The sequence below is a fragment of the Elephantulus edwardii genome, unplaced genomic scaffold, assembly GCF_000299155.1.
Source record: "Elephantulus edwardii isolate Elephantulus edwardi_28Jun2011 unplaced genomic scaffold, EleEdw1.0 scaffold00245, whole genome shotgun sequence".
In the NCBI taxonomy this organism is placed as follows: domain Eukaryota; kingdom Metazoa; phylum Chordata; class Mammalia; order Macroscelidea; family Macroscelididae; genus Elephantulus; species Elephantulus edwardii.
Genome location: NW_006399995.1, coordinates 693,541 through 715,320, shown reverse-complemented (window position 1 = coordinate 715,320; position 21,780 = coordinate 693,541). Strand labels below are relative to the sequence as shown.

Below are 21,780 nucleotides of genomic sequence, written 5' to 3'. Positions count from 1 at the left end.
AATTTTTTAAAATTTTTATTGTATTATTTTTACGTGTACCGTCAAATCAGATCTGACTGGTACAGGAGGAGATTGCACCCTCCTTCTCCAGCAGAGCATCTCATAAACTTGTTTCTTAACAAGTTACCCAAATTCTCTATGACGCATGCTATCAACATAATACATTAATGACTTCAAGATTTGTAATGTTGAACTTCCTATATGCACGAGAGTCACACACTAATGGAAAAATAAAATTCTGATAGTTTTAGTTTTGCACTAGAATTTAAAATGGAAAAGAAAGTGGAATAAGTTATTTCCCTCCCCTTTTTTTCATGGAACACTTTACGAATTTGCGTGTTATCCTTGCACAGCGGCCATGCTAATCTTCTCTGTATTATTCCAGTTTTTTAATCTACGTGCTGCTGAAGCGAGCACAATAATTTCATTTCTGATTACTAATGCTGACTGACTTATCTCACTAAAAATCTTATTATAAAAATGATTATATTCAGAAACTATTAACAGAACATCAACATTTCCTGGATAGCAAAATCTTTTATATTACATTTTTATTTTGCAAGAAAATAAATTATACAACTTAAAAAATAAAATCCAAAAAACTAAGCAGTTCATCAAAATATTTTGGCCTACTGCATACAGAAACTGCTACCATTAAAAATTGTACAGCATTATCATCTCAGTATGTAGTGGCAGACATTCAAAATCGTAGAGACCAGGAGGATAGGTTACAACTTAGGAACTCAAATTTGTTCAACACTCCAGACGACAGATAGTGCAGATGACAGGAAAACTTTCATGTAATGTTTATTTCACAAACATGACCTTGGAAGATTTGATAAGATAGCATCCCAGTCATTTACATGAAAATAGAAAAACCAGCTTGAGTTTAAGATAGCAAATCTTTCTGTAAAACTAGTAAATCTTCCACTCAAATGGAATTTTTAAAATGTGCCCTTCTAGCAAGGCAAAGGACATCCTACAGCAAATAATGCAAAATACTTTTTAACAACTCATATCTTGTATTAAATTTAATAAAAAATAAAAATAAGAAAGTTAACATTTAATTTTGGAAAATTTAAACTTTATGCTCAAAATTAGAGCAAGAGATCTAAGTAAATTAGGTTGACAGAACTCAAGGACTCCAATGAATGTGAAAACTGGAAGACTTCAGAATTTATTTCAACATCCTCATTGAATCTCGGAACAGTAGTGATTTTAAAGTTTGTTTCACTGTAAGCATTTTAAACTGTTCTGTATTTTTCACTTCATAAATTTTATGTCAACTTACTCTCGCAATGAGATGACAAAGGTTTACACTATAAGATGGAACATCTTTAAGTGAAAAGCTGAGAGTTCCAAGTTTAATGAAGTGTACTGTTGCCATAGTACTAGTGACAAAAATAGAGATTTTTTTTTCTTTTGGTCTGGATTTTTCACTCTTAACAATGTCAGGTTTCATCCTTGCTCCACAGCACTAGTTACCAGCACATACTAGACAAAGAGGACCCGATAAAAGATGCTAAATATGATTCTGTATTTTAGCAAGTTGCTGGTGAAATGATTTTTTTCCAGATTATATTTTAAATTAACAAAATCTATTTTTAAATATATTTAAAGAAAATTCAGTAATGGTATAGGCACCTTGTCAACTAAATGTTTCTCATAAACACCAAAAAGTAGATAAATTTTGAATATAACAAAAAATGCTGAAAACTGTTAATTCTACAGTATTTACTGCTGTTCTGTTGCACAAAATGCAATTAGGACATAATTAGCTATTAAACAATGTATAAAATTCAATAGAAAACTTTGCTATGGATTTAGTTACCCATATTTGCATCAAATTTGTCTCTATCAATCAAAACATCATGGCTCTTCTTATATGACTAAAAAGATTAGACATTAAAAAATTGTTGGAAATAATATGGTTTAAAACAATGAAACTTACTCTGAAAAATGGTTTGTCATTTTACTTTACCCAATTCTTTCCTCCTTTGGCATATCTTCATTATGAAAATCATGCCAATACCAGATTATTTTTATTAGACACCAGGGCCAACATTATAAAATTATTTTTCTAAATTTCTAATTTTTCCATTGTTAGAAGTCATTTAATTAAGAGAAAACATTGAGAACTAATTTTAGTTTAATTCCAAATAGTAAGATTGGTGTAATAATTAACATACTACTTCAGAGGTAAAAGTTTAACTATTTTAAATTATAAACAAAATTCCAATTTCCTATGAGTCTCAGGTTAGGCTTTTGACTACAGTCAACCAAACTGCATATATTTTAAATCTGTTTTTCTTTCTATCATAAAAACATCCTGGGATTGGGAATTGATTTCATTAAATGTCCTTGAAAGCACTCCTAATACTGCATATGCCTTCCAGCCCTCCAGCACTCAATTTACAACTATCTTCAAAACCAAATGTTTAAAACTATTACTTAATATCAAATAAGACAGAAAATAATTCACAAGGTTCGATACATGCACCACAATGAATAAAAATCCATGTTGAGCCATTCTGTCCCAATTGGGAGTAAGTTTGTTCTCTTTTTTTAAGTGTTCATGTATTCAACTCCCAAAACTTCAACTACTCCTGGGTATTCAGTTGTTAGCAACTATTTAGTTGCTACTTTGGACTGACTGAAAGGAACAAGGTAAGTGTTGCCCACTGAACATTTTAAAAATGTTTATTTTTAAAATATAAATATATATGTACATATATTTGGCAAGTTTACTGCTCATATTAAGATTGCAACAATTTTGCTTCTTTCTGGTATCTTCTGCCATTCCTCTTGCTTCCAGGTCACTCATGTTTACTGTTACTTTTTAAAAGTTGAAGTCTTCACTTTCAGAAACCTGAGGCTATATAAATCCCTAATCATGAGACTTTCAAATATCAAAATACTTCCATTCTACAGATTAAAAGATCATGTACACAACTGTGTATCAGAGCGGATTAAGTTTTAAAGTAAATTTAGATATGGCATAATAAGTATTAGGGATATAAATATCAAATGTGTTGGTAAACACACTTAATACATCTGTGTTGCTCGTTTGACTCTGCAATCATAATGATGACCTATCTCCATAAAATTTCTTAAACATCTGAGTCAACAATTAATACAGTTTGACTTTTTCTAAACAAATTCTCCAGCCATGTAAGATAAAAACTTATCATTCAACAGCAAACAACTAAGATAGCAGTCACTTGGTTATAGAAAACCAACATTCATAAGCTGGAAATATTTAATACCATATTCAGGTCACAATTAAAATCCATTCTTTATACTGAAGCAATGTCTGAATAAACACTCTGATACTATAAAATGCGTTTATTCTCCACCTACATCCGCCCTCCCAATGTGATGGAGACCAGCTCACTCTAAAAGAAAACCAAGGGTGCTATTTTTTATTTCTAATAGCATTTTTTTTTAAAACCCCAAAGATAACAGCGATTTTCAGTGCATGAAGATCCTTCCTTGTGCAAGTACATGTCTTTCCTTTTGTTTTTTGAGAGAAAAAAAGCAACAAGAACATCCACCTCCCCTTTGCCCATCTGTATTTCTTCTGGTGGGTAGAAATCAAATTTACTTTGACAAGTTCATAATGGGCTCTTCATGAATGCAAGTTTCTCCACAAAACAGCATGCTGTTAAAAGAGTGTGCAACATGAAGGGGATGCCATCATGCTAACTAATGTGATTGGCAAAATCGAGTTGTTTTGTAAGGTAAGGCAGAGATTTGAATATTTATGTAATCAAAGTCCAAATAAATCTTTCTCCAGCACAACTTTTAACAACTTTCTGCCCAAGCACTCCACAATTTGGGTTCTTACTATTGTTCAGGATACTAGAGATTATGCCATATATATGAAAGTATTGATATCAGACTCATCTCTTCTGATGTATTTGTGCTCTATTAGCCATTCTATTTGTTCTTTTATCATTTTCTTTTGTGGCAAGAACATATTTTTCAAAATTTCTACTAATTCAGTCTGCAGTTGGGCATTACTAATTTTCTTCCTCATTTTCATAATTTGTATGATAGCTTCCTAAAAGAAAAAAGAAAAATATTAACTGTTAAAATATTAATATTTTTAACAAAATAGAACAGGTAATTTTTTATACATAATGTGACTATAGAGAATTTGGGGGGGAAAAGCTAATGTTTTGGTTATTTCCTTTTATTCCTTTCCCTCACCATATTTAAAAAAAATTTATCCTATTTCTGACTACAGTATGTTTACTACTTCACACTGTGTTAGACATTAATTTAAGACTTGTTACCTTACATAGAAATTATTCCCAATTCTAGTCAATTATATTTCTTCATATAAAGTTAGTAGCTATTTTACAGAGAAATAATTCTCAGTTCTAGTCACATTATTTCTTCATATAGAGGTAGTGGTGATTTTATATAGAAATTATTCTTGGTTCTAGTCAATGTTATTTCTTCATATAGAGGTAGTGGCTGCTCTGAGTATTCAAAATATCATTTTCAGAACTGACCCTCCTGTGGATTTTCAGAGAATGCAAATCACGTAAGAGATTGCTCCTTTTCCTTCCACTGTTGCTGCTTCCACACGAAGGCGCTTGGATTAGTAGTGCAACCCTCAACAAACTGTATCCCCAGAAACTGTACCTCACTCTCTTTATAAATTTCCCAAATATTACCTGAATTTTGCATTTACTTTTTTTTTTCCTTAAAAAAAAAAAAAAGGAGCTTGTACTTTTCATCTAGGTCAATTTTATTAACACTTTTCTTGATTACTACTACTTTTTCTCTAACATTGCCAAGTTGGAATTAACTGTAGCAAACTCTCTTATTAGGTTTGACACTCCATTAGGTTTCTGCAGATCTAAGCTGCAGAGTTGTTCGCTCATTTTTGACTTGCAGAGCGAATGGGGGATTCGAATTGCCACGTGGCCATTATTAAGTAGTGCAAATTCTTCTGGAATAAGCACCATTACTACCAGGCCTTCATTACTATTAGTGAGGATAATTTCAAAAGGTTCTTTTTCTTTTGGCTTTTAAAGTAAAAGCCTCCACAGGTTACAAAAGGCAACTCATCTGTCTTGTTGGTGATTAGAATCTGTTATAAAAAGAAAATTAAGTAATAATTGCTGTTAACATTCAAAATGGAATTTAGCTGCAATAGACTTAAGCTTAAAGGACTACAGAGCAAGGAAAAAATCCTCTTTAATAAAAACATCTAATTCAGTGGGAACTAGGTTCTTGATCATATGGGAGAGATTTTATTATGTCAAAAGTCCAAAGAGAAATCAAGAGGAAGAAAAGCTGGGCTCTGAGATCTCTGAGAAGCAGAGCAAGCAGGCAGGAAGAGGAGCAATTACGAATCCTCATTTCTGGCTTTGGGAAAGGCAAAGACCGTAGTTAGGATGGTCCTTAGAGAAGACATAACAGAGACCAAAGGCCAGAGGCCGTCGCCCCCACTTGAGCTGCCAGAAATTATTCAAGGAGTAGCATGGCGAGACAGTGTGCATTCCAGAATTTTCCTCAATTCCAGGTCAAACAACTCTTTTTCAAAGCAATCCTATGAATTTCATGGCTTCTCCTTATTTATTTGGTACACAGGAAAATAACTGAATTGTATTACTATCATATTATATCATCCGTAAATCATAAAGGGAGTTGCATTGCCAATCCAAGTGTGAGCAGTTCAAATGCACCAGGTGTTCTGAGGGAGAAAAATGGGCAATTTACTTCCCATGTGATTTACTGCTGCTGAAAATCCTCTAGAGAGACAGCTATTAATTAGTTTCAATCTGATGACACACAATAAAAAGAAGTAATCATGTCAAGTAACAAATTTTACTCAGTCAAAAGATTAGAATCCATCAGAGTGCTATCAAGACAATTTTTAAATTCTAGTAAGATGAACATTATTAGGTCTTCCTTATGAAATGTTTGAAGGTCTAAAAAAAATTCTAACATTCTGTTTTAATTTTACAAACCTGGGTTCTTAATATTCTTAATTGAACTATTCCTTCATTCTCCTCTTCTCTCATCCTTTCTGTAGTGAGCTGCAAGCGTCCAATCAAGTTTATTTTACCCCTTTTCTGGACTTTTGCATTTTTTCTATTAAAAAGAAAAGTGCACTGAATCAAATAATGTAAAAAAGTGAAAAAGCTTTTAAAGATCAAAGAGCAGCACTATAGAAGAGAAAAATTTTCATTAGTCTAAAAATCACTATCTGCTGAAAAGGTGTAACATGGAGCTTTATTTATAACAAGCTCTATACTTTTTCCCAAAGAAAATGATAGCCGGCCAGCATATAAGTGACTACACATACTGTAACAAAGTTAGTAATTTATATTGCCATAAATGTGACTAGAAATTTGAAGATACATGGGCCATGATTCAGCGTAATCTTTTAATTGGACTTTAAGAGAAAAATGTCTTTTGTATATTTGGTTTTTTATAGAATCTATTGCTTCACAGTGTAATAGGTTTACTTAAAGATGAAACGCAACAGTAAGATACCAAAACTGCATCCACATAAAATACTATAAAGTAGTAAATATCTCTAGCTCATAAACAACTAAATGACGTAAATATATGGTTATAGTAGTAGTTATTTATGCTTCTTATCTAAGCAAGATTATTATTTTATTAAAAGCAATGCATCTAAAAATCAAATAAGGTGCTTTTACTTTCTATTAACCAACAGAACTTACATTAAACTGAACTCCTGGTTCACGGAGAAGAGGGTACCTTCTGTGAAGTCTTTGGGTGAGTTCACTTGAGGCTCATACAGTAACACTTGTCTTTTTAGCTTTGGGAAAGCTACTAAAGACTTTACAGAAGAAAAAGAGAAAATTAAGTTTATAAGTAGTATGAAACACTAAGATCAATTCTATTGCATTGATCTACATTATTAGTACTACTGACTGATCAATACAGGTAAGAAATATAAATGCAAATTCAGAATCCAAACTTTAATTGGGTACTATCCTGAGTAAAACAATGTAATGCACAGTTGGAAACAGAAGATGAAAAGGTGAAATGAAATGGTTATCAGAAAACAAATGTTATTGTTCTCTTTGCAATGAGACCAGAAAGGAGAGTGAGTGATTATATGTCTATTCCTCACTTCATGACTATTTTGTTTCCCATATTGTGTATATAGAAAAAGAATGAAAAATCTACCACCAAACTATTTTGCACACTGATTATGTACTCTGACTTGGCCTGGCTATAATTAGTAATTTAATTTTTATGATGTCATCACACTCCATTTTGACCAAATAACCTGGTTTTCTGAAACAAACCATGTGAGAAGTGGGTTTAAATGACCACAGCAAATACCACAGTTACAAGGCAGCTTTCTCCTCCACAGTTAAAAATGTATTTTGAACTGAAAAATAGTCTGTGGAGGAGTAAAATGTAGCTATGAACCAGAGGTCAGAAAGTAGATTTTACCAAGTCTTCCAAGGACTACAGTTTCCTGGTTTTAATCAGCCCCAATTTGGGGTCATTATGAAGTATCTGAACCCATTCTCAGTATAAAAGTACTTGTCTTCAGTCACACTCCTGTTAGGTTAACATTAAAACACTAATTCAATCTTTCCCTTTCTTCATCTTGATATATTTCTTTTTTCCATTAATTATCACATTAATGCTTTTCTCTTTTGAGTAACAGTAATTTAAAAATTGTTAATTTATAAATTTATTACAACTATATATGACCTGCTAGGTGACAGGAAATATTTTTTTAAAAAAATATTTTTCATTGAGATTTTAATCAAAGTTTATAAAAACATGGATTTCCATTCATTTATTGTTGCACATTTTCCTCCCTACCCACTTCCCTACTTTTCTCTTTGAAAAAATATTTTTTTCATCGTACAATTTCCTCCACCACACTTTGCTATGCAGCTCTTACTCTGGACTTTAGAGACAGGAAATAATTTTAAAAACATGAAACAAACGAACCCATAAAGTCCTTCTAAGCTCAGCATCAGGAAGCTCAGTAGCAAGTTTTAGATTCTCAAAGCTGATTTTCTCTCTGGGTCTTTGGTTCCATGCAAACAACACTGCAAGCTGAAAGGTTGTTACCTCCAAGTCATATTGACCAACTTCGTTCTTAAATGTTATCTATAACAGAAAAAAAGATTAAAAAATTAAGAATCTCTTCATAATGATTGTTTATGAACCACCCAATATAGTATTTCTTAGATAAGATCATACAAAGAAAAGATTACTAGCTGTCTTCCTGTATCCATACTTCTTTTGGCATATAGTGATAAATATTTTAGCAGACCTTAATGCTTGCCCAGAATAAAAGTTTATTTCCCAGCTTTGTATTTAACAAATAGCGAATGTTACCTGATCGGTAACAGACAAATGGAAGTGATAGGGAAATGTTTAGTATTTGCCCCTAAAGAGAGACATGCCCCTTTTCCCTCCTTTTGTGGGAAATGCATATGTAGTGGGAATCATAATAAATTATGCAGATAAGAGTAATACCTTAATGGCTGTGTATCAAGAAGCCTGTGCATGAACCTAACAAGTAAAAGGGGCAGTGGTGTTCTTAGTTGTTGCTGTTAAAATTCTGACTCATGGTAAAGCTTTGTACGCAGAGCAGAACTGCTGCACAGGGTTTTCAGGGCTGTGACACTGGGAAGTAGATGCCAGGCCTGTTATTCAAGATGCCTCGTCTGGACCACCCACCATCTGGCTAGGAGTTTGAGCACTTCATTGTCTACATTCCCCACATACTCCCTATCTTGGGTAAGCCTTTCTTACTTGGAGTTCTACTACTCTCAGCCAAACCAACACAGCTACTTACAATTCCATTTGACATGAGATGATGCCAATGCAATTTTCTACCACTATGATTTTTTTTGTAGAATTCTTCTACTTCAGGAATCAGATCTTCCAGTTCGGTGGGAAGTGAGACAAACACTTTCTCAGAGCTTCTTGACCAGGCACCAGCATTTAGAATTTTTATATTCACTGAGTCAGCTATATGTTAAGAATATTAGAAAACATAAATCTATAGTAGATAGTCATGACAATGGGAAAAAATGTCTAAAAATTAAATATCACGGGATAAATTTTAGTGAAAGGTAAAAAACGTCTTAGGGTTTTTTTGTGGGTTTTTTTTAAGTGAGTTTTTTGTGATTGCTTTTACAAAATCTGCAAATGTAATAATATAGTTTATCAGTAAATCTCAGGAATATGGACTTCTTTAGTAACTGTGGATGTAGTACTACATTTATTTATTAGAAAATAAAATTCTATTTCAAAATTAATTTTTAAGTATATTCAATACATTTAACTATAAAGTAATACCTGGTAAAGCCAATTTATTATTTTTGTGCATTTCCTTAAAAGCTTGATTTAAATCTTCAGATACTTTTATGTCCTGAAACATTCTAGCAAGCTTGTTTACATAATCTGCTGGCATACCAACTTCCTAAAAAAAAAAAAATAAATCAAAGACAGAGAGATGTTAAATAACATAACATAATCTTATAAACTCTTTGGGGGAAGAAAAAGAATGGAAAACTTAAGATGTTTTAATACCAAATCCTTCCTGTTAGTTATTAGACTGTTTAATACTTAATACATTTTTTTAAGTAGAATAGTATAATTTTTTTGTTTTGCATAATTTCAACATATGTAAACAGCATCAGCTTCCTAACACCACAGTTCAAAATTCACTTGCTGAAATGTGTTAATTATCTATTATTCTGTTATGACAACAAAGCATGTAGATCTTTTTACCCTAGAGATAAAATCAAATGACTTATTAAAAAATAACCGAATCAGGTAATTGGCCAACAAAGTAGATAAAACTACACCAAAGATAAAATGCAAAAGTAAGAGAGGCGGGGAGGGAGAGGGGGTGGTCAGGGAGAAAAGTGCAACAATGAATGATTGGAAATCCTGTCTCTGTAAACTTTCATTAAAAGTAATAATAATAATAAAAGCCTAAAAAAAAGTAAGGGAGGGAAATATATTGCACTTATAAACTGGAAAGTGATAAAGCTGGATGTGAAAACAGAATTAAGTACAAATGTAGCATGAGAAGAAATGGATACTATAATAGTGCCACTGCTAGACACTAAATGTGCAACAAGAGAAACTTAAAAACTTAAAGGTGAAATCACAGGCATAAATGAGAAAAGCAGTAGTGACAAAAAGAATAATGATGCCCCAGAGGAAGAGACACTGATAAAAATTTAAGAAAGTCTTAAATATTTCACAACACTGAAGGCCCAAAAGAGAAAATTTTGGTATCTGATGAAGATTTAAATAAGTATGGCATTGCAAGTGATAAAAAGGAAGCTTACTCTACATGATATGACAAGAAGACAATCATTACTCAAGCTACTTTTGTTGATTTAACAACTTTACTGGGTAGTATTCATCTATTATAAAAGTAAACTGTATAATTAACGGCATTTTATGATATATTGTCACAAAATTCTCCAAATATCACCACTAAATAATTCTAGAAGACCTTCCTCACTCCAAAAACACAGTATCTATTAGCAACCACTGTCACTTTTTCTTTCCCTACTAGGTCCTGCTCCTATTATTTTGCTTATTCTAGATAGTTTATAAGTAAAACCATAGAAAGTATGTCCTTCCTGTCAGGTTAGTTTTGCTTGTTTCCAAAACTCATGCATTTTGAAGAATGTATTAGAATTTCATTTCTCTTATGGCTGATATTGCACATATAGATAAATCACATTTTGTTGTTCCATTCACTGTTAACATTTTGGTTTGTTTCTACTTTTTGGCTATTATGAATAATACTGTTATGAAATTTGTGTTTAAGTTTCTGTGCATGCATGTTTCCTTTCTATTGGAGAGAGATAAGGAATGGAATTGCTGGGTTATATAGTAACTCTGGAGTCTGTGAGTAGTGTAAAAATTTGGTAGTTTGCACGTAACAACAAAAATATTACAAGCCAAGGTAATGTCAATTGCTTCCTATGCATCTAAAAGGGGTATAATAAATAAGGAAGATCTCAGAAAAACTGATGCTTTTATAGTGCAGTATTGGCAAAGAATATTTCATATCCTTTGAACTGCCAACAAAGAAAGAACTATGTCCCAGAAGAAGTTCCTTAGGGATGAGGATAGCGAAACTTAGTGTGGCTTGAAAATGGCTTTCTGGCCATTTAGTTAGTCTCACTTGGGGGCATGATTTCTAGCTACCTTCACTGCAGACACAAAGTCTTGCAAATAATCAACTGCTGTATAACTAATATAAGGGAGCACTTTCCACACTGTGAAAGAAGGTGATGAAGAGAGGGTGAAGAGACTGTGGGAGATGGTGAAGTGACTGCTGCACTGTGGAGAGACGGTGAAGAGATTGTGACAAGGTATAATCAGAGGAACCCTGGAGATGGAGCCATAGTTAAAGGTTTAGCTTGCTGGATGACTGAAGGAAAAGGTGATTTTCTGAGATAAAGTTTGCTGGAAAATTGAAGAAACCAGAGGTTTATTTGTTCTGCGAACTGCACCTTGACTTTGACTTGCTAATGAAAACGGAACTAACTGAAGAATTATGTCTTGCAGTTAGTGTGACTTGGTATTTCTGGACTGAGCCTGACTTGCATTGTATATTTTTTTGCCTCCTTTACTCTCCAACCTATTTCCCTAATAATTCCAACAACTGTGAGTAAAAAAAAAGCTTGGTAGTTTGAGCTCACCCTGAAGCCTGGAAAACAGGCCTGGGGTTCCGCTTTCTAAAGGGACAGCTTTGAAAACCCTTTACAGTGATTCTACTCTGTACACAGGGGGTCACCACCAGTTGGAATTAACCTGATGGCAATTCACAATCACAAACAATGTGTTCACTACACAGTTACATTTTTTTTTTTTTAGGAACTGCTGTACCACTTCCATCAACAGTGTATGAGAGTTCTGATTTCTTTAAGTCAACATTTTTTTCCAGTTTAGCCATCCGAGTTAAAGCAGCATCTGCATCGTTTTAGAACACCTACAATGTACATGAGACCCAATTTTTCTTGACTTGTCAACATGGTATCTCAAGGGGATCTGAGTTTGCATTTCTCTAATGACTAACAATGCTGAGCATCCTTTCCTGTACTTATGGGTTATTTGTTTAAATGATGTAGAGAAATGTCTTTTGGAATCTCTGGTCTTCCTCCCCATCCTTAATTCACTTTTATTTCTGTTACACAAAAACTACTATGTGGTAGCCCTGGCTGGAGCCTGGGTCCTCTGTATAGAAGCTCCGGAGTAGCTTTTTACAGGATGGTCAATGAAGTGCTGATAGGTAGATTTGATGAACAGTCTCTTTGCAGAGGTCCAGGGTCAAGTAGCTATAGGTCATTAAAGGGGGCCTGGTGAAGTTGCCTTGGGTAGCTGTGTAGCCCCTGGATGAGGTCTACCAGTCATCAATTCCAGCTATCAGCAGCAGCTTCTTGGGCACGGGGCCTAGAGGATTCCAGTGCCTAGGAGCACATGATCAGATGCACCAACGCAGAGCCACAGCACCCAGTCACCTTGCACGGGAAGGGTGTGAGGCTCATTCCCCCAGATGCCACGCCGCACAAGGACAATGGAGAGCTTGGTCAGGATAATGGCCCCATGGATGGCAGTAAATACCTCCCTAGAGTATTTAAATGTCCAAGCCAATATGGCCATTATAGTCTACAAGGGTGACAAATGCCTGGAACCTGGGTCCACTGGCCAGAACATATATTTTTCTGCTTCTGCACAGGCATTATTTTCAAGACCTCATCCTTGAGGGACATCCTCAGGCAGACTCCTTGATGGGCACTGAGAAGAGAAAAATCTCCAAGGATTTGAGCTTCTTATCATTGAGCAGATCAGCCTGGTGACTGGGAGACACTGCTTGTCCATGGCTTTGCCTCCGTGAGCTCCGTGGTCCCACCCACAGCCAAGACTCCTACCCTGCAAAGCCTGTGTAGAAACCTTTGTGGGCTCCCATCCTGGGCCTGCGGCCCTCCGGCTGCAGAGCATCCCTCATTTGGTGTTTTCTCAGAGAAGTGGTGTAATTTTAAGTTGGGTTGTCTTTTTATAGTTGAACTGTAACGTTTCTTTGTAGAATCAAAAAACAAGTTTCTTATCAGATATAGGATCTACATTATTTTTTCAAATTAGTGCTGATAAGTAGATTCTCTTTACAAAGAAATAAAAGACTTTCATTCTCAGTGTTTCAAATTTTGTGCACTGAAGAAACAAAATGTTAATTTAGTATTAACTTATTTCCAGTATAATAGACAACAAAGGAATTGTGAATGTTTTGTAAAAACTTCTAAAGGTTACAGAGCTACTGTCATTTTCCCACTGATTCCTAATATTAAGATCACTTCTTATAGTATATGTTTGCACATTTTCTTCCTATTCTGTGCTAGACTCCCAAATAAGACTATCTATAATTTGAAACATGTATGTAAATGAGTTAAAATAAATACATACAGAAATAATTATGTGCATATATAAGAATGACGGGTATATTAATTTTAATAAAAGTAAACTTTTGCATAAATGAAAAGAAAGATTAAAATATTTTAATATGGAAATTTAGTTACATTTAGCAAGTCATCACTTAAATACTTGTATTCTAAATTAAGGCTCTCTTGGGGTCTAGTCAGGCCAAGTGGCCAACTCAAAAGAGAGGCAGCTTGAATCCATCAACATCCAATGATATAAAGTCTGAATCTGAGGAAGGTAAGATAGACAATCTCCTCCTGTGTAATTTACAAATGTGACACAGTTCTGACCTGATGGCCCATAACAACCAGAGGTTTTGGTTCTTTGGGACTATGCAAAAGTACCGTTTATTTTGTTTACATGTATCTCTGTAGTTAAGCAGTTAAACAAACAAACACACACACAACAAAAATACTAAACAAACAAAACCATGTAAATTCAAATCAGGGTAAATTCCAATCAGTGTGGAAGAACAAATAAAAGTGAAACAAATCGAATGAACAGCAAAACTGCTTTATAAAATTATAAATGATACTTATAATTTATAATTATAAATTATACTTTATTATTATGTTATGATATTATTGTTATGTGCAATGAATTGGAACCAACTCATTGCCTTTCCTCCTGCAGGTTTTCAAAGGCTGTACACTGAATAGGAGATTATAATTTCCACCTTTGTCCTGTGGTGCAGGTAGTGGATTTAAACTGTGACATACCTAGGAGTTGGTGACCACTATGTCACCAGAGCTTCCTTATTTTATATATTCATGTTGTATTTATGTAATATGTACATTAAGAATAGTGCCACAATGCATTACTTACAGATACATAAGAAGCACGTATTACATCAAATAATAAACAGCAACTTGGACTATAGGAAGTAATAAAACCAAAAGTTTACTTACTCGTAGCCACTCGACCATATTCTCTTCAATTTCACTATCAGCAGAGATGTCCAATATAAGACGTCGTGTCAGATGAGCTTTGTGGTATCTCATAAAAACATCTTTGTTCTGTACATATTTAAGCACCAAGAGCTGTATGGAAAACAAAGTCACTTTCAATTCTTACATAGTAGATATCTAATTTTGACTTTTCTGTAATTCCCATTCATAAAACATCAGAAATTTATGAAATATTAAAAAGACAGAAACTGAACATAAGTCCTGAATCCTATGCTAATTTCCACTTTAAAATCTACCAAACTTGAGAATCTGATTTAGATCAAATTGGATTTTGTTCCCAGACATAGCTTTTCTCATATAAAATGTAACAACGCTTCGTGAAAAATCAATAGTTCTTCCTCAATTTTTTTTCCCTGGCACTTTTCTGTCTATTCTCTGGAGAGTCTTTTTCAAACCCCCCCTTCCCCAATTAAATGAACAATCAGGAGACGTAACTACAACGCAATTACACTACACTCCTTATCTTTGGCTAACATGGTTATTCACAAAAAAGGAGGGAAAAACTTCCAGTCTTCCAGCTCTACTTTTCTCTTTTACTTGTTTAAAGACTGAAGAAAAGGAAAAGATGTTGTCTCTTTTCCTTTCCAGGTAGAAAATGAACTGTCCTGCAGAGTTCTGTTACTATAAAACTTGTAAAATTAGTTACTTATAAATATTTTTCAATTGATGCTATCACAGAAAGTCATAAACAGAAAACAATTTAAAAGGAAGATCATTAAAGTTTTTAAATATAAAAAAAATTATGTACCACTTCTTTAAGTTTTGCTTCAATTTCTTCAGAGGTTAGTTTTTTACTTAATGGTGTTTTTCTTAGCAACATGTCACAGTAATTGGCAAGCAGTTCAGGGCATTTTGACTCAGGCTGTGTTTTTAATCCCACCCTAAAAAGCAATTAAAAATCAGTTGATGAAAAGCAGTTTATGCCTGTAAGTATTTTCTTCTAAGACTCATTTTTCAAACATATATGTTGACCTTATACTTGTAGGAAGAATGCGCCCAGTTGGTCACTTTAGCTTTAGCTCATGGAGGTTAAACCATGACTTGAGTTTTGATGTCTTTGATCTGTGGTGTTGGAGAAGAGTATTGAATATACCACGGACTGCTAGGAGAACAGATTCATCCTGGAGAAGGTGAAACTGGGCTGGTCCTTGGAGGCAAGGATTCTGATGCTTCGACTGACATACTTTGGGCATGATGCAAGGAGAGACCCGTCCTTGGAGAAGGACATCATGTTTGGGAGGGTGGAGGGACCGCACAGGAGAGGAAGACTCTCGATGAGATGGATCGATTAAGTAATTGGGGTAGGGAGAGTAGGTGTGTCAGAGACAGTGAGGGTGGCACAGGACAGAGCAGGTTTCAGGGCTATTGTACATAGGGTCGCTATGAGTTGCGAGTGACTCAACAACACATAACAACAACTGAAAAACTAAGCAAACGCTTGCATATCTGTAACTCAACATTTACAAGTTAATATACACTGTTTTATCCAATATATCCTAAATTTCTAGGCAGTGTGATACCTGCCTACTCATTTTAAAGACTGTACACACTCTTCTAAAAGAAAAACAATGTGAGACTTAGACCTACTTCACTTTATCCACAATATTTTAAGCCAGTTTAATGTGTTTTTATGTTTGTCTCACATTTACTCTTTATTCTGCTTCTACAGATAATGTTCTAGAAGTTTAAATACAAGCTTATAAAATTTCCTGGGCATTCAAGTATTATTTTCTTAGGGATGAGGTAATCCAAGAAAGACTTATCCGTATACAACTTATCAAAACAAGATACTAAATCGTTTGTATATAACTACATTTACAACAAAAGTATATGTATAATTTTACTGTTTGTGTCAATTCAGAATGACGAGAATAAAACCTCGTCCTGCTCCAATTATGAACCTAAGGGCTCATGCTTCAACCACTGTAACAACTTGTCTACAGCCCTGTTCTGCCTCCTTCCTTTTGAATTCAACCTGCTAAGATGTATTTAAAAGTTGGTTGATTTAACAGAATCAACTCAAAAGCAATGGGCTGGGCACGTGAAACATTTGTCACTTTTCACTGAATCAGATACTTAATAGTTATGCATATGGTTATTTATAAATTTTACCTTGAAATATAAACAAAAATACCTTTAAATAAAGTATTTAGCAAGGGAAAGTTATTAATACCTACAATTTCCTTTGAAATGTATTTAAAAGTTGGCTGGTTAAGAGCAGGCAGACTCATTTTAAAAATGGTTAATTTTACGAAATTGCAGGAAAAAAAATAGAAACAATGAGGATGAAGTATATACATATGAAGAGATTTTAGGATTTAAAAGAGAATATATGCCTTCCTGAAACAGGCCAATAACTAGAATATTGAATGACCCAGATTATCTACTGTTGTAATATCCAACATCTTAAACTTTGTCTCCTGACAAAAAGGTAACTGAAAAAGAAAAAAAACCCACCAGTAGTAAAATCACTACTTTTTCTTCTTAGGATATATGCTACTTTTCAAATATTTTAGCATTACTCATAAAATTTAAGTTAGAAAAAAAAAATTCCTCATCTAGAAACTGTAAAAAAATATTTCTGGGGTAATGAGAGTGTCAGAGACAGTGAGACTGGTTAAGGCCAGAGCAGAGTTCAGAGCTATTGTTCATCAGGTCACTAAGGCTCACAGTTGATTAAACAACAACAAATACCTTTTAGTGTGTTATCTTGTATATTTCTGTGAATTTTCACAAGCATAAGATTGCCTACGGGGTAAGGAGTTAACACTGTCAAAGTTACAGAAGTATTGCCACCACTGGTTCCAACTCAATGGCACATGAAAACAAACAACATATACTCAATGTAACTATCATTAAATTAAGATAAAGAACAATTTTACCACCCCAAAAAGCTAATCCTTTGTAATCATACTCTTGCTTTAATACATATTCCCTGCAAACACTGATCCCTGTCACTCTATAGCTGGAGTTTTTTAAATGAAATTCTTTTGATTGTAATTGAGATTCATCCAAAATACCATGTCTATCACAAGACTTTTTTTTAATGCTGAGTAGTACTCCATTTTATGACTGTTATGTAGTTACCAATTAAAGAATATCTGAGTTCCTCACAATAGTAAATATAATGAAATCTGCTATAAACGCTTATGCACATGTCTCTGGTCATATTTTGTTAATGCTCTAGTAAATAATCAGAGTGGAATGGTGCATCATCATATGTTAACTACAACCCAGTCACTGTGTCCAGTCTGACTTGTAGTGACCTGCCATTGATTTACAAGGGTATAGGTCTTTGAGAAGATACTGCTCATCTTTCTCCCTTTGTGCTATTGTCAGTTTGAACCACTAATCTCTCACAATGCCAGCCAGGATCCTACATTTAGATTTACCTTTATAAAACTCTGTAAAAAAATTGCTTTCTTCCATAGAAACAGTGTAAGTATAAGCATTTCAGTTGTTTTCTCTCCTGGAAATGACCAAACGGGGTCTAAAAGTACAAATCTAGGTGGGCAGACTGTCTTATCTTTCTCCTAAGAAGACTCTTGGGGGTTCAACCACCAAACTTTCAGTTAGCAACTCAACATTTATTTTTTTAAGCAACTCTACATTTAACATTCAAAAAATATTTACTTTCAAAAGATTATTTTTTTTTAACTTACCCTTTCTGTTTCAAAGGTAATTCAAGTTTAAATATGGTAGCATCATTAACAACTGCTTTATATGCCTGAAAATAAGTTAAAATAAAATATGAACATTATTTTCAGTATATAAACAGAATTATTAAAATTTAAAATGTGTAAAAATAGAAGATCTACGTAAAAATGCATAAAGTTTTATTTTTAACAGTGTATTTGGCCTAGTACAATTTTTCAAGTTATAACCATTTTAATTCTCCTTTGGGACCTTAATACTGCCTGACACCTGTCATTTCCCTTGTCTGTTCATTCTGTTTTCCTCCTAGATATTCCCTCTTTTTTTTCTTGTTGTGTACCGCTGAATCAGGTCCAAATGGCACATGAGATTGCCCTTCCTTCTCCAGCAGAGCATCTGGTGGAGAAGAACTGTGTGCCTCTGGGATTGCAGTGCAGGTTCTTACTACTAGACCACCAGAGCTCACCATCTCCTAGATATTTCTCATCAGCTCTTTTCTCCTCCCACCTTCATGATTTCCTCTCTTTTGTACACTCTTATCTGAGAAATGGTTCCCTATTTTACTGATGGGGGGAAAGTAAACACAGAATTTCCAGACCTGCATTCAAGTTCAAGTTCTTCCTTCTCTTAATACCATGGATAAAGTGCTTTTGCTCCTAAGCATAACACAGACCTTTTATTTGAACTCTAGATCTCATTCCCTCTTGCTTAAGTCAACCCCTCTTCTTTTTCTACTATCAGTTTTCCACTTGTCTCCTCAGCATATAAAAACATACAGCATTTTATCACATCTTAAAAATTTTGAGTTTTTCTTTTTGCTACCTCTATCTTGAGTTACTGTCCCATTTTTCTCCGTCTAAGTCAAGCTCCTTAAAGTTGTTTTGTTGTTGTTTTTTTTTTTGAGAAAAACTTGTATTTAGAATCAGCTAGCTGGACTCAGTTTAGATGATCCCAATTTTATTGGCAACATCCAAAGCATCATAGTCAGGAGCAAGTCGAACATCAGGCCTAATCAAAGTGTTGACTGTAGCCACATCAACATCATGGAGCTTCTTTACAGTTTGTTTAATTTGGTGCTTGTCGACCTTGACATCCACAATGAACACAAGTGTGTTGTTATCGTCTATCTTCATGGTTGATTCAGTGGTCAGGGGAAATTTGATGATGGCCGAGTGATCAAGCCTGTTCCTGCTGGGGGCGCTCTTCCAGGGGTATTTGGGCTGCCTTCAGAGTCTCAGCATCTTAGGCCGCCCGAAGGTGGGTGACATCCTGTGCAGATTTTTTTTTTTTGGCCGTGGACGCCCTTCAGGACTGCCTTCTTGGGCTTTAATGCCTTTGCTTTGGCTTCAGTTTTGGAATGGGCAGGGGCTTCCTTCTTCACAGAACTATTTTTCTAACTCACTGTTTCCAGTTTCTCCTCTGTCATCAGACATTTCCCTAATCATATCATTCATCATCATCATCATCATCATCATCATCACCATCATCACCACCACCACCGCCTGGTTCTGTCAGCGACACTAACAACTTTCACTTTGTAGAATACATAGCTAATTCCCACCTTACTTGTACTGTATGCTGTAAGATCTCTTTCTGAAAGCATTTTACACTTGTTGTCTAATCTAGTACCTCATCACATTCTTCACGTTTTCGCTCCTGTCCCGGCTCCTCATCTCTCTGACACCTAAACCACAGGCCAACCCTTGGAGCTCTTCTCCCTCTACTTTTACTCATTACAACAGTGATTAGGTCTAGTATTAGCCTTCAAATACAACCTCTATATTAATGCGCTCAAATATCTTTCAAATCCTATAAATCTCCATGGATACTTAATAGATATTTCAAAATAATTCCTGATCTCTCTGCACTGGCTCCCCAAACTCACTTCAATCACAGTTTCCCCATCTCAGTAAGATTGTCTTTTCTGTTGACAAGAACCAATTTTGACTGATCTTTTCCCATCATATTTCACATTTTATGCAAATACTGAATAGTCTATTTTCATAATAAAATATGAATCCAACAACTTTTGAGAACTTCTACCTAATATTATTTTAGGCCAACACTCTCCTCTAATTCTTTTTTCCTTCAGTCTTTTCTTTCTGCAGCAGCAAAAGTAACCCATTAAACATATGTCCGGTCTGGCCACTTTGCTTAAAATCTTTCAGTGACTTCCTCATCCTACTCAGAGTAAATACCAATTTCTTTATCATGATTTCCAGAGACTTCATGATCTGATCACCTATTAGGTCTATGAATTCATTTCCTACTATTCTCTCCCTCATTCAATCCATTCTGGTCACAGTGACCTCTGATGAGCAAACAGAACAGGTATATTCCTGTCTGAAAGTCTCTGCATCTGTTGTTCCCTCCACTCCCTCTAAACTCCCAGTCTGATCTACTTATTTAAAGGCATCCCGGAAAAAGTGGTTCTCTCCTTTTTTTAGCACTCCTGTCCTAGAGGGGTCAACGTAGATACTGTTTTCTCTGGAAGTTTCAACTCTTCTTCCTTTACATCAACAGTTGGAGCTTCAGGAAAAAATCAAAACACTCATAGCAGGCAGAGAAAGAAATGAGTCATTTCTAGATACAACTCTAAAGATTACACTTTATCTTATTATTATCACACTTCAGTGAAAATTCTGCTTAGGACTATTTATGTATCAAGGAAGTCACAGAGTTAATATTCTTTAAATGAAATCTTAAGAAATTTCTGGAAAAAATCAAGACAAGAACAAGTCTCTATTTAAATGCCACATAAACTGTTCCAGATCAGGTACAGCCAGCCAGTGTTTACAAACATTTCTATCTCTCAAACCAAATGTAATAAATATAGCTGCCTTTCTTTCTTTTGAGAAAACTGAAATTTTTAGAGTACAATAGCATAAGATACAAATTTTCATATTAAAAGCAAATTATGACAGTTAGCACTATTAATACAAAGTGTTTATAGGAACATATACAAACCTTATCTCTTGCAGTAAGAAATCGTGGATCATCTTGAAAAGCTTCTTTGACAAGTTTACTAAATCTATTAAATAGTGTAAGTAACTGCTCAACATATTTTTCAGAATCCTAAAAAAAAGGTTTTTATATTACTTAAGTTTTTAAGAGCATGATGAAAACAGAGAAAACAATAAAAACAGTTTTATACTTCTGAAGAATTCTTAAAAAGAAAAGATGTTTCAATATTACTGCTTTGCATTTTAACTCCTATTATAAGGATAACTGTTTTAAGTTTATTTAAAAAAGAGAGCTAGTAGACTACTGATAGAAGTGCCTTGTTTTCTGATTCATCCACATTCACAAAGCGAAGTCATAATTTTTCTATTTTAATTTAAGGTTTTGTGAAAGTTATAAACAAATTTATTTTTCACTGAGGCATTCATTTTCTTCTAGAGAACTACCAATTGTGACTTTAAATTATCAATCCAGCATTTTAAAAAAAAAACAAAAAAACCACCCCACCTTTAATAATACACTTATAATTGCTATTGGAAAAAACTTACAGTAGTAATAGTTTCTGCAGCTGCTACCATGTCTGCCAGACCAGCACTAATAATATGTTCTTCTAAGTCTTTCAACATTGGTTCTATCCCATTAGGAACTTTGTCCATCAATGAAAACATTAAATGCAATTCTGAAATTATACAAAACATCCATGGAATCAATTCATCCA

General features: G+C 34.3%; 1 protein-coding gene across 1 annotated transcript in view; it reads right to left on the bottom strand.

Annotated features, from left to right (window-relative positions):
• Positions 1-2,860: 2,860 nt before the first annotated feature.
• The window catches only part of CUL5 (cullin 5), a 91,124-nt gene continuing 72,204 nt past the window's right edge, over positions 2,861-21,780 (bottom strand). The window contains exons 9-19 of the mRNA XM_006899044.1: positions 21,611-21,741; positions 21,069-21,176; positions 18,110-18,174; positions 15,196-15,328; positions 14,388-14,519; positions 9,331-9,454; positions 8,825-9,000; positions 7,969-8,130; positions 6,711-6,829; positions 5,988-6,111; positions 2,861-4,063 (exon numbers count right to left, since the gene is read on the bottom strand). Of these exons, the coding sequence (XP_006899106.1) occupies positions 3,869-4,063; positions 5,988-6,111; positions 6,711-6,829; positions 7,969-8,130; positions 8,825-9,000; positions 9,331-9,454; positions 14,388-14,519; positions 15,196-15,328; positions 18,110-18,174; positions 21,069-21,176; positions 21,611-21,741 (1,469 nt within the window). The 3' untranslated portion in view covers positions 2,861-3,868. The remainder of the gene's footprint in view (positions 4,064-5,987; positions 6,112-6,710; positions 6,830-7,968; positions 8,131-8,824; positions 9,001-9,330; positions 9,455-14,387; positions 14,520-15,195; positions 15,329-18,109; positions 18,175-21,068; positions 21,177-21,610; positions 21,742-21,780) is intronic.